General features: G+C 40.9%; 3 protein-coding genes across 3 annotated transcripts; all 3 read left to right on the plus strand.

Moving 5' to 3' along the window:
- The first annotated feature begins 1,979 nt into the window (after nt 1-1,979).
- Nucleotides 1,980-2,696, plus strand: LOC130139948 (secreted RxLR effector protein 161-like). Its single transcript, XM_056317963.1, has 2 exons — nt 1,980-2,379; nt 2,476-2,696. The coding sequence occupies exons 1-2, from the start codon at nt 1,980-1,982 to the stop codon at nt 2,694-2,696; spliced, it is 621 nt and encodes a 206-aa protein (XP_056173938.1).
- A 1,022-nt stretch (nt 2,697-3,718) lies between these two features.
- On the plus strand, nt 3,719-5,601 carry LOC115665475 (beta-amyrin 28-monooxygenase-like). The gene is made up of 3 exons (XM_056317667.1): nt 3,719-4,750; nt 4,834-5,021; nt 5,134-5,601. Exons 1-3 carry the CDS (start codon nt 3,796-3,798, stop codon nt 5,428-5,430), a joined length of 1,440 nt encoding a protein of 479 aa, XP_056173642.1. The 5' UTR covers nt 3,719-3,795; the 3' UTR covers nt 5,431-5,601.
- A 5,800-nt stretch (nt 5,602-11,401) lies between these two features.
- Nucleotides 11,402-12,316, plus strand: LOC130139949 (beta-amyrin 28-monooxygenase-like). Its single transcript, XM_056317964.1, has one exon. The coding sequence runs from the start codon at nt 11,402-11,404 to the stop codon at nt 12,314-12,316; it is 915 nt and encodes a 304-aa protein (XP_056173939.1).
- The last annotated feature ends 834 nt before the right edge of the window (nt 12,317-13,150 follow it).

Raw genomic sequence — 13,150 nt, forward strand, 5'->3', positions numbered from 1 at the left:
TATCTTTATTTAAGTTACAACAAATAATTCCCGAGTGTAAATCAGTTTCTACTCTTAAGCGTGAGGCGTGTGAACTTGGGAAACATCATCGTAGTTCTTTTCCTAGTCGTAGTGATTCTCATGCATCTACTTTACTTGAACTTGTTCATTCGAACATATGGGGGCCTTTGTGTATTGATAGTAGAAATAGTTTTAAGTACTTTGTTACTTTTGTGGATGATTATTCTCGTCTAACATGGCTTTATATGCTTCATGACCGTTTTGAATTTTTATCTGTTTTTAAATTATTTCATCGTGAAGTTACTAATCAGTTTAATACATCCTTAAAATTTTGCGAACTGATAATGCTCTAGAATACTCACAAAAATCAATTTCTTTATTTTGTTCTAATCTTGGCATTATAAATCAAACAAGTTGTACTTATACCCCTCAGCAGAATGGTGTGGCTGAGAGAAAGAATCATCATCTTCTAGAAGTTGCTCGTTCACTCCTGTTTTATATGCATGTCCCCAAATCATTTTGGAGTGATGCCATCCTTACTGCTTGTTACCTCGTAAATCGTATGCCTTCCACTATTCTCAATAATCAATTACTGATTAGTGTTGTGTTTCCTGACAAGCCAGTATTCCATCTTACCCCTCGTGTCTTTGGGTGTGTTTGTTTTGTCCATAACTTACGTTCCGGTGTTGATAAACTATCCCCTCGTGCCTCCAAATGTGTTTTTCTCGGGTATTCACGAACTCAAAAAGGATATCGGTTTTATGATCCTATGACTTGTACCCAATATGTCAGTGCTGATGTTACTTTTTTCGAGGACACACCATATTATTCTGCTGAGGGTAAAGAGTTTTCAATTGACATTGTGGCCGATCCTCCTATCCCACTACTTATCCCCTTAGACTCTGTTAGTCCTTCTCCTGTGTCTCTTCCCTTGTAGGTGTATCAGCGGTGAAAGCAATCTACGACATCACCAATCTCCAGCTCTTTCATGCCCTCCGTCCAATCTCCCTCCTTGTCTCCTGGTTCGAACAATCTTCCGATTGCCCTTTGCAAAGGTTCTCATTCTTGTACACAAAAATCCTCTTTTGCTTACCCTATCGAGCGCTATATGTCTATTTCACAGCTTCCTTCCCCATTGCATAACTTTGCTCTATCATTACATACTCACACAATTCCTACCTCTACCACTGAGGCCTTGTCTCATCTTGAGTGGAAGGAGTTATGGATGTGGAAATGGAAGCTCTGGTGTCCCGCCAGACGTGATCTTTGGTTGATCTTCCTCTCGGGAAAGATGTGGTGAAGTATCAATGGGTGTACACCATGAAGTACAACCCGGATGGCTCAGTTGAGCGTCTTAAGGCCCGACTTGTTGCTAAAGGTTTTACTCAAACTTATGAGGTGGACTATTTTGAGACATTTTCCCTTGTGGCAAGTTTTAATTCTGTTCGTGTAATTATTTCTCTTGCTGTGAATTTTGATTGGCCATTATATCAAGTGGATGTGAAGAATGCGTTTCTTTATGGTGATTTATCTGAAGAAGTATATGTGGAGCAATCTCTTGGGTATGTTGCTTAGGGGGAGAATCATAGTAAAGTATGCCGGCTGCATAAGGCCATTTATGGGTTGAAACAGTCTCCAAGAGCATGGTTTGAGAAATTCAGTTCAGTGATTTCCAAGAGTGATTTCCACCAGTGTTATTCTGAATATTCTGTTTTTGTTCGGAAGAAGGAATCAAGAGTGATCGTTCTTGTTGTTTATGTGGATGATATAATTGTCACTGGCAGTGATGTGATAGGCATTTCTGAAGTCAAGTCTTTTCTTCAGCAGCAGTTTCAGATTAAAGACTTGTGAGCTCTTGGGTATTTTTTGGGTATTGAAGTTTATGAAGTAGGAAAGGTATTAATTTGTCTTAGCGAAATTATGTTCTTGATCTTTTATCTGACACTGGTACACTAGTTTCCAAGCCAGTTGATACTCCTATGGATCCAGATCAAAAGTTTGGAGTTGATGATGGAGATGATATTGAAGATAAGCATCGATATCGAAGTCTAGTTGGGAGACTAATTTATCTTACTGTTACACGACCCGATATTTCCTTTGCTATTGGTGTAGTGAGTCACTTTATGGAGTCACCCAAGAAGGCTCATTGGGATGCTATTTGTCGCATTCTTCGGTTCCTTAAAAGCTCTCCTGGTAAGGGATTGATTTATAAACCGAATGATTCTTCCAATCTGGTTGGCTACTCTGATTCAGCGTGTGATCGGTGGTCTACGACTAGGTATTGCACTTTTCTTGGTGATAATTTAGTTACTTGGAGAAGCAAGAAACAGACTACCATTGCCAGGTCTAGTGCAGAAGCTGAATATCGTGCTATGCCACGTACTGTGGCAGAATTGTTGTGGTTGAAATCCCTTCTCTAGGAGCTTGGATTTTCTATTAATCAACCTATTAATATGATGTGTGATAATCAAGCAGCTATTTATATCTCTGGGAATCCTGTTTTTCATGAGCGAACCAAGCATATAGAAGTTGATAGTCACTTTGTTCGTGATGCTGTGAAGCGGAAGTTGGTTGCTACTCTTTACGTTGCCTCTAGAGATCAATTTGCTGATACGTTCACTAAAGCGTTGTTTCGTCCTGCCTTTGTTGCTGGTTGTTCCAAGCTGGGCATGGGTGACCTATATGCTCCAGCTTGAGGGGGGGGGGGGGGGAGTGTTACGTTACTTGAGTGTTTTTAGTTTTATTTTCTAGGTTTTATTTCTTTTTACTTACATAAGGGTATTTTGATCATATACAATTTATATTCAATATAAGCGATAGGAGTAGGGCTTCGGTAATTGAAGCCGCCAACCCATTGTTGGCTTTTACGATCTGTTTCTTCCACTTTTCTTCTCCTCTCTATTTCTCCTCTCTTCCATCTTCTCTCTTGTCTATTTACCGCAGATTCTCTAAATAGCTTTGTCACATTAGTCATTCCAGATTGAAAATTTAAAAATGGAATTATGATCGTGTTAATAATCAATGGGGCGTCATTGAAATAAAAGTCCCAACTAAAATTGAAAAGAGGGACCTCTTTGAAATTGTGTTTGAAAGCGGTAGGAAAACTTATGGCGGGCGAGATGAGGCTGAGTGACTCTAGATTAAGTTCAAATGTTGCGTCTCGTAATTAGGACATCTACATAGACGGTAAGAATAGATAAGACAATGTTGATAACCCATAATATATTGATAGGTAGTTGATATTATGCACCCTCACTTTGACTCTTTTAAGTTCTTTCAAACATATAAGGGTAAAAATAGTATGAGAACCTCTTTCAACAAATGACCAAATAAGGTTTACGAATATTGACCGAATATTACTAATATGACCAGCACAAACCCTAGGGCAGTCATAAGATCTCCCTTCACCAGGTGCACCTCCGGGTTAGTATCGACGATAGTCGTAGTAATGCCTGGACCTTTTTCGATTATTAATGTTTCTTTTACCTGGTCCAGAAAAACGGAGGTCATGTTTCCAGGCAGTTTCAACTTCGGAGACCGATAACTGTCTGTTGCATCAAGACAAGAAAATTCACAATGCAGAAGAGGTCAAAGCACGTGACCTAAGCTCAATAAGTATTTTTTTATAGAAAACCCAACCCCGCCGCCCCCCCGCCCCCCCCATGAAGTGAAGTGCTGCATGGCAATGCCATCTTCCTCTATATATAGTGACAATCCGTGGTTGTCTCTCTCCATCGCATCCTCAGCCATCTCTCCTCTCAGTATTAGCTTTGTGCCTTCTTGACTGAGAAGAAGATGGAGTTCTATTCCCAACTGTTTCTTTACCTCGCCATCCTCTACGTTTCTCTGTACCTTCTCTTCCTCGTCTTCCGAAAGAAATCCTCCGCTCCTAACCTGCCGCCCGGCAAAAGGGGATGGCCAATTATCGGCGAGTCCCTTGATTTTGTCGGTGCGGCGAAGAGCGGTTGTCCCGAGAAATTTATAAATGACCGTACCGCCAAGTACTCACCGGATGTCTTCCGTACCTCGTTGCTCGGGGAGGACATGGCCGTGTTCTGCGGGGCCGCCGGCAACAAGTTCTTGTTCTCTAGCCAGAACAAGTACATCACCACCTGGTGGCCCACCTCCATGAAGAAGGTCACCATCTTCCCCGAAACCATGGAGAAGTTCAACAAGGATGACCCCAAGAAAATGCGCAGCTTCTTGCCGGAATTCCTAAAACCCGAGGCCCTCCAACATTACATACCTATCATGGACTCCATGACTAGGGAGCACTTGGAGAGTGACTGGTCTCCTCATAAGGAAGTGAAGGTGTTTCCTTTGACAAAGAACTACACCTTTGCTTTGGCATGCCGCTTGTTCATGAACATTAAGGACCCTAAGGTCGTGTCGAAATTCGCCGACCCATTTGCTCGTATTGCTCCGGGATTCACTTCGGTGCCTATCAATGTTCCCGGCACGCCATTCAACAAAGCAGTTGAAGGGGGAAAAGTCATAAGGCAAGAGCTTCTCAACATAATCAGACAAAGGAAGCAGGAACTTTCAGAGGGAAAAGATGCAAAGTCGAGGGACTTGTTGTCTCGATTGCTTACCGAAGCAGATGACGACGGCAGTGTTTATTACGAAATGGATGTGTCCAACAAGATCATTGGATTGCTCATTGCAAGTCACGACACTACCAGTACATCTATCACCGTAATAGTGAACTATCTAGCTTCGTTGCCCCACATCTATGAGAAAGTTTACACAGGTAACAATTCTAGCCACTATGTTCTTTTGAAGCAAAATCAATGTAGTTTGCATATATTCAACTCACTGGCTTCACGTCAACAGAGCAAATGGAGATTGCAAAGTTGAAAGCCCCGGGTGAATTACTGAACTGGGAGGATATCCAGAAAATGAAATACTCATGGAACGTGGCTTGTGAGTCAATGAGGCTAACTCCACCTGCACAAGGGGCGTTCCGGGAGGCCATCACCGATTTCACTTTTGCTGGTTACACAATTCCAAAGGGATGGAAGGTAATTGTTTACTTACGACCCTTTTTCTTGGCATAGTTATCCAATAAATCAATACATAGGATCAACTAGTGATAATATGCATTGATCTTCTTCAAATTTTTTTTTCTTGCAGACGTTTTGGACGGTGTATACAACTCACAAGAACCCCAAGTACTTCCCTGATCCTGAGAAATTCGACCCCTCAAGATTTGAAGGAACTGGACCCGCACCTTTCACCTACGTTCCCTTCGGAGGCGGACCTCGCATGTGCCCTGGGAAAGAGTATGCTCGGCTCGAAATACTCGTTTTCATACATAATCTCGTGACGAAATTCAAGCTCAAGAAGGTCATTCCAGATGAGAAGATCATTTACAATCCCTCACCGGTCCCTGCCAACGGTCTTCGCATTCGCCTCCAACCACTTAACTAATATCCTAGCTTACTCATACCATCTTAAAATCTTTTAGAGCTCAAATACGCATACTCACATTGTATACCCAAGATTTTTTCTATATTTACTACCGTAGTCTTCTTATTTTATTTTCCTCGGTGTAATAATGTTCTATTGATCAAAAATAAAATTTTCATCTCGTTCCTTCAATATATCTCTATCTTCCCTCATTTCTTTTGCATAATTTGTTCCTTTTGTAATCTAATTAAGGGCGCGAGTGTTGATGCCCTTTTACATAATTTGATTTAGATGATAGTCTATAGCGAGTGATTTCGCAATGCTGAAGAACATATCCATCTTCATTGATCATGTCTTGATCCAGAACCTTGAATTTGGACCACATCATAAGTCATAACCAGTGCCACAAAAGCATACTCGAGGAAGTGATAATATCACAACTTGCGCCACAAATATTTTTATACTTTCATAATATTCACGATTTATAATGACTTTTCATAGGTCATTTAAGAAAGCACAGTTCATTCACGAATTGATTTTTTGCTAGTACTAATTAAACTCAAATAACTTGGAGAAGCATTCAAGAAAGGAACGCCAAGGAACGAAAAACAGTTACCATCCACGGCTCTCTAGTCCACAGGTCAAAGTTGACGAGCATAAATAATTCCATAAGATATATGAACTCGTACTTAACATTCTCTTCAACGACAAAAATGGCATTTAATATTCTAAAAGTTACTCCGTCAACGTGGAACAACGTGAAGAAGTGAAGACGCGTCATAACGATAGCGGCTAACCAAATGCCATTGACCGAGAATGACCCAAAAAAAAAAAACTATTTTTCGAGCGTAATTGGATTTGCTGAGCAGAGTTAATGAATTTGGAACTTTAGGAGTGTGCTTAATAATTTTTTATGGGTAATTATTATTATTATTATTGCCTACACTAATTGTAATTCTTCGACTCTAGGTCAGCTTGAATCGTTTGAACTATATAAGAAGAACGCATCTTATACTAATCAGTTTGTATATAAAGATGACGTACGCAAAACCTTTTAAGAAATTTTTAGAGGGCCTATAGTTGGTGTGTAATTGTGAGAAGATATCTCTTTCCACATTTTTTGAGAGATGATTGTCTTATGATATTTTTAGAGTTAGAACGCTTGAGGAAGCATTTCCTGCATCAAAGTATAGATATGCATAAGAGAAAATTGTGCAACGTTTATATATTTTTTGCGTGTTTCAAAATGAATAGTACATGGGCTATTTTATAGACCATATGAGATAACTATCTACAGTAATAAAATTTTAGATAATCAATCAATGATATGCATAATTTATAGAGATATATGAACTCAAGGAAGATATGAAGAATCTCCTAACTATATCTTTAATAAGTGCATTTCAAAAAAAATAAATAAAAGATGATTGAAAATGTCGTAACGATGTTGAATTTAAATTTTCTCTTCGAATCGTGCTCACAAAAAATTTGAATTTTTCAAAGCTACCAAATTAATTTAACCTCCATTTTCTTCATGTTACAAAACTTAACACAAAGGATTTGATCAGCATTTGGAACGGAAGTTAATTCCATGGTTTTAGCTCTCGAACTGTGGATCTTGAAATGAATAAATGTCCGAAAGTGACAACTTCCTTTTGTTCTGTATGATCAAGTTAATGTGCAATTTAAATTTCTAATTAACAACCGCTCCCGGTGGCCACCATTGCCACATGAAAATAGGAAGGTGGGGAGTTCGAAATTTCACTCCTTCAGATAGGGGGTTTATGGGATTTTTCCTTGTGGACCCACTAGGGGCTCGCCAAATTCCTTGTAGAGGAGCTCCAAAGTCCAGGAACACATCTGGTAGACCAAAAACAAAAAATAATTACCGTCTCAATGATCTTATATCGGTCAAAGTGTCTTGCTTTTCTTTCTTTCTTTCTTATCTTCTTTTTTATATATTTGAGGAGGCAAACATTGGGGATTATTTCTGTATCAAAGTTCTCTTGTTTCGTGACAATCAATACAAGGTTTTATGTTAATCTCACTGTAAAATATCCTTTTTAGTCGAATTAATGTCACCTATTTGTACCATCCTAAAACCAAGAATTTATAATGCTGATTACTCGAAAGTGTCTTGTTGTATTCATTCCTAGGAATATGGACTATTTTCGTCCAGAGGTGAGTTTGCAAGCTTCATTTTAACGGGGAATCGACTTAGGTAATTATAATTCTTATAAATTGATGGAAAAATTGTATACTCGTTATACAAGCATCATAGAAAAGAAAATATGCATACCCTTTGGATATTGATAAAATCGAGAGTTTTCCTTATGTGTTTCTGCTGAGAGTGTTTACTCGTTGCGAATTGCAGTTCGTGTCTATGCGTTTAAATTACGTTACCACCTTTGGTGAGGGGAGGGAGAGGCCAACGGGGTCTAGACTCCAAAGTGTCCGCCCAGATTTGTGTGTGTTAAGATTTGTGTGTGAGGCCGACCTCGCCAGTTGCCGGCGGGGCCGACCTCGCCAGCCACGGCGAGGCTCGGCCCCGCCGGCTATTGGCGAGGTCGGCCTCGCCAGCGGCCGGCGTGGCCGAGTTCTTGCCGGATCTGGGCGAGGCTCGGCCCCAGAACCGGCGAGGTCGGCCTCGCCCAAAGAACGGCGAGGTCGGCCTCGCCCAAAGAACGGCGAGGTCGGCCGAGGCGAACCTCGCCGTTCGGGCGAGGCCGACCTCGCGCCGGCGGGGCCGAGCCTCGCCGGATCTGGCGAGAACTCGCCACGCCGGCCGGCCGGCGAGGCCGAGCCTCGCCGTGATATTGGCGAGGTCGGCCCCGCCAACCGGCGAGGTCGGCCTCGCCCAAAGAACGGCGAGGCCGAGCCTCACCGGCCGGCGTGGGCCTGAGCCTCGCTGCCGCCACGGCGAGGCTCGGCCCCGCCGGCTATTGGCGAGGTCGGCCCCCGCCGGCTATTGGCGAGGTCGCCACTCGCCGGCGGCGGGGCGACTCGCTGCTGCTTTAGAGCTGCCGGCGCCGGACCGGCGACCGCCGAAGGTGAAACAAAAAAAAAAAAAAGGAAAGGGAAAAAGAAAAGAAAACAAAAAATAAAAAAAAATTCGAAAAAATAAAAAATAATATTAAAAAATTGGACGAAAAGTGAATTGGGTAGATTTGAGACAAAAGTAAAAGTTTGAGGTTTTTTATAAGACAAAAAAAAGTTTGGGATATAATTGGGATAAAGGGTAATGTTAGGGGTTTATTAGGAAATTGGGCCCAGATTTGTGTGTGTTAAGATCTGCCACGTTAAAGAAGGAGACGCCGTCATGATGCAACCGGTGGCGGTAGCTTTTGCCATCGTGAAGTGTCACTATTGACTTTTATTCTTTTGGGAGAGAGAGAGAGGGGAGGGGGGGAAATATCATTCGTCGAAATTTTAACGGAGGACCTATGTAAAATTGGATGTTTGGAAAACATAAAAATCAAATATAGTATTCTCATTATTAGTCATTCCGAATTGAAAATTTAAAAAGGGAATTATGATCGGGGCAATAATCAGGGGGCCTCACTGAAATAAAAGTCCCAACTAAAATTGAAAAGTGGGACCTCTTTGAAATTGTTTTTGAAAGCGGTAGGAAAACCTATGGCGGGCGAGATGAAGCTGAGTGATTCTAGATTAAGAGGCCCGGTCCTCAGTTAATTTAATATGGTTTCTAGTCAACACTTGCGGATCAACGTTGGAGAGACTATTAAGAGTCAACCATCCCTCAGATTGAGAAAGACTGAGTTCATGGAACGATGAATTCGAAGTTTCCACTCCCGTCTCCATCACATGCACTAAGGTCACTCTCTCTGTTGAATTGAATTGGCCCGTTATGGCTGCTAAGCATTTACTGATTGAATCACGTGCAAAGAAAATGAGTTTAATGCATCACCTGTCGGGGGAACAAAAACGACGTGAGCATTTAATCTGCAATAGTAACTTCGTACATCTCTAGCAACTCGTCTTTTCGACCTTGGTTCTGTAGGAACAAGTCAGAAAGCATAGGGGGAATACATCGGCTCATTTCAGCGAAAAAGCGTAAATTAAGTTCAAATGTTGTGCCTCGTAATTAGGACATCTACATAGATGGTAAGAATAGATAAGAAAATGTTGATAACCCATTATATTTATCTATAGGTGGTTGATATTATGCACCCTCACTTCGACTCTTTTAAGTTCTTTCAAACATATAAGGGTAAAAATAATATGAGAAAATACAAGAACTTTACATTTCAAAAAAATAGAGAATTAATAAACTTTTTAAATTCGAAATGAACAATAACAAAATTAGAGAAATGTTAAAACAAATCTACAGAGTTTATAGCCAAATATAAATGACTAATACAATTAGCAAGAAAATCACCTATCAGCATGATTATAGAAAGAATCTATCGAAGATCAAGGTTGATCAAAATGTTAATAGAACAAAGAGAATAAACTTATAACATATCATATTATATGATCTAGCATTGCAAGAATTGTTATTGAATTTTTTTTGGAATTATTAAGAAAATATTTTTTCATAATAAGACTCAACCAAACAATATAATGATTTTGATACAAATATTATGTTGACATTAACATTTATGAAACCTATTAAGAAAAAAATTGAGTTTTTCAGGGAAAAATTGTCCAAAAATCCCAAGAGCTATTGCACTTTTGTCAATTTAATCCTAAACATTTTCACGTTTTGCCAATTGAGTCCATTCGATTAATTTTGATCGGAAATCGCTGACATGATAGTCCAGTCAGCACCGGCCATCCTATGTGGCATGGGCGGCATTGATATGGACAAATTTTAATTATTTTTAATTATTTATTTATTTTTCTTTTCTTTTCTTTCTTTTCTTTCTTTTCTTTTTTGGTTCCCTCACTGGCACCGGCCAAGGTCGGCCCTCGCCAAATATGCAAGGGATCGCGAGCCCTCACAGTGAGGGTGAGGGCAATGACGCCCTCACTGTCGGTACAAATAAGTTTAAGAAAATATTTTTTTTGTCACATACAATGTCGGTACAACATTTCTCATCTACTATACAATGAGAACTAATGCTCTCACATTTTCAGAAAAAAAAAAATATATGTATGCATATATATTTAAACTTCCATAATTGTTCACTAACTTAAGAACCATAACATTCAAAGGATAAAATGTGTTGATACTTTATGAGTTTCAAACATAAGTGATTGATAGATTTATAGATGGAAAACATCGAGTGCTTACATCGTTTTGGGGATTTGTTATTCAGCTAATATACTAGTCAAGAAACCTAATTCAAAACATAATATACGACCATGTTTCTATCATGTTAAAATGCCGGCATACAAACTGAATATCGACCAAATATTACTAATATGACCAGCACAAACCCTAGGGTTGTCCTCAATAAGATCTACCTTCACCGGGTACACCTCCGAGCTTAAGGGCTACGAACATTGACCAAATATTACTGTCAATATTGAAATGCTGGTACACTCTGTGGAAAATCATTAAGTATTCCTGTTAAGGTTTAAATATTTTCTTTAGCTGTTATGGGCTTAAGGCTTACAAATATTAACCAAATAATACTAATATGGCAGTCCTCCATATGATCTCCCTTCACAAGGTATACTTCCGAGTTAGTATCGACGACAGTCGTAGCAATTCTTCAACCTTTTTGGATTATTAATGTATTTTTTACCTGGTCCAGAAAACGAAGGTCATGTTTCCAGGCAGTTTCAACTTCGGAGACCGATCGCTGTCTGTCACATCAAGTCATGAAAATTTCATGATGCAGAAGAGGTCGAAGCACGTAACCTAAGCTCAATAATCATTTTTTATAGAAAAAATCCTCATGAAGTGCTGCATGGCAATGCCATCTTCCTCTATATATAGGGACAATCCGTGGTGGTCCTTCGCCATCCCATCCTCAGCCATCTCTCCTCTCAGTATTAGCTTTGTGTCTTCTTGACTGAGAAGATGGAGCTCTATTCCCAACTGTTTCTATACCTCGCCGTCCTCTACATCTCTCTGTACCTTCTCTTCCTCGTCTTCCTAAAGAAATCCTCCGCTCCTAACCTGCCGCCCGGCAAAAGGGGATGGCCAATTATCGGCGAGTCCCTTGATTTTGTCGGTGCGGCGAAGAGCGGTTGTCCCGAGAAATTTATAAATGACCGTACCGCCAAGTACTCACCGGATGTCTTCCGTACCTCGTTGCTCGGGGAGGACATGGCCGTGTTCTGCGTGGCCGCCAGCAACAAGTTCTTGTTCTCTAGCCAGAACAAGTACATCACCACCTGGTGGCCCACCTCCATGAAGAAGGTCGCCATCTTCCCCGAAACCATGGAGAAGTTCAACAAGGATGACCCCAAGAAAATGCGCAGCTTCCTGCCGGAATTCCTAAAACCCGAGGCCCTCCAACATTACATACCTATCATGGACTCCATGACTAGGGAGCACTTGGAGAGTGACTGGTCTCCTCATAAGGAAGTGAAGGTGTTTCCTTTGACAAAGAACTACACATTTGCTTTGGCATGCCGCTTGTTCATGAACATTAAGGACCCTAAGGTCGTGTCGAAATTCGCCGACCCATTTGCTCGTATTGCTCCGGGATTCACTTCGGTGCCCATCAATGTTCCCGGCACGCCATTCAACAAAGCAGTTGAAGGAGGAAAAGTAATAAGGCAAGAGCTTCTGAACATTATTAGACAAAGGAAGCAGGAGATTTCAGAGGGAAAAGATGCAAACGCGAGGGACTTGCTGTCTCGATTGCTTACCGAAGCAGATGACGGCGGTAGTGTTTACTACGAAATGTGTTATAGGATCGGTGATGCGGCGGAAGCGGATCGTAACTTTGCAATTAAGTCGGGAGCCGTAGAAACGATAGAGAAATAAATCGAGGAACAATACAAAAGGACACGAGAAATTACGTGGTTCGGTCCGAATGTCGGAACCTACGTCCACGGGGAGAACCGGCAAATAATCCATTAATAAACCAGAGAATTACAGGATTACAATCACTCACGCTTAAATATTTTCCAGCCTTATATATATACCCAATATCCACAGTGTTTAACAACTCCACTTGATGGACTCGACTTTTACGTACAAATCTCGCACAGCTCAAGCCTCTCGCTCTTTGGAGCTTTCTCTCGTCTCTCGGCTATTTCTCCCTCGAGCTTCCATCTGTTCGTCCGCGGTTTTCCTCCTATAGGAGAACAAATGGCCCAATCTTCAGAAGTCCATGCAATTAATGATGGTGTGTACGCATGACCATCATGCACCGCCAATGAGAAAATGAGCATAGCTTCTGCCTTCTTTCTTCCTTCATTGAATAACAAAAGGACAAATGAAGCCCACAGAAATTGACCAGAAGGGAGGAAGAGAAGTTCGGTGCCCACGTTCTTCTAAGTGCATGCATTCACATCATGCGCATGCATTTATGAGGAAGAAGAAAATGGACGCAGCTCCATTGACATGCATGAGAGCAAAGTCAAGTCATGGGCTCATTTAATTAATAGAGGACAAATATGGCCAAAATTTCTTTTATGCGCAGAGAATATCCAGAATTGCTTCTTCCTCTTTGTCTGCTCATCATTGCGTTTTGTACGACTTTGAACAATAAATTTTTCACGTGTGGGCTCAAACTCGAGACATAATTTAACAATTCTCCGCCTTGATTCGACGTTTGCAGCCAAATCATAGTGCTCATTATCCAGGCCGGCTCTC

Source organism: Syzygium oleosum, unplaced genomic scaffold, assembly GCF_021117445.2.
Source record: "Syzygium oleosum isolate NSW1041296 unplaced genomic scaffold, Sole_v2.1 Sole_v2.14, whole genome shotgun sequence".
NCBI lineage: Eukaryota > Viridiplantae > Streptophyta > Magnoliopsida > Myrtales > Myrtaceae > Syzygium > Syzygium oleosum.

Bases quoted from the DNA above. Each gene is read 5' to 3' on its own strand.
- LOC115665475 (XM_056317667.1), top strand. From the start codon at position 3,796: ATGGAGTTCTATTCCCAACTGTTTCTTTACCTCGCCATCCTCTACGTT. The intron at 4,751-4,833 runs GTAACAATTCTA...TCACGTCAACAG, and splicing joins CTATGAGAAAGTTTACACAG to AGCAAATGGAGATTGCAAAG. The intron at 5,022-5,133 runs GTAATTGTTTAC...TTTTTCTTGCAG, and splicing joins CAATTCCAAAGGGATGGAAG to ACGTTTTGGACGGTGTATAC.
- LOC130139948 (XM_056317963.1), top strand. From the start codon at position 1,980: ATGGATCCAGATCAAAAGTTTGGAGTTGATGATGGAGATGATATTGAA. The intron at 2,380-2,475 runs GTACTGTGGCAG...ATAATCAAGCAG, and splicing joins TGAATATCGTGCTATGCCAC to CTATTTATATCTCTGGGAAT.
- LOC130139949 (XM_056317964.1), top strand. From the start codon at position 11,402: ATGGAGCTCTATTCCCAACTGTTTCTATACCTCGCCGTCCTCTACATC.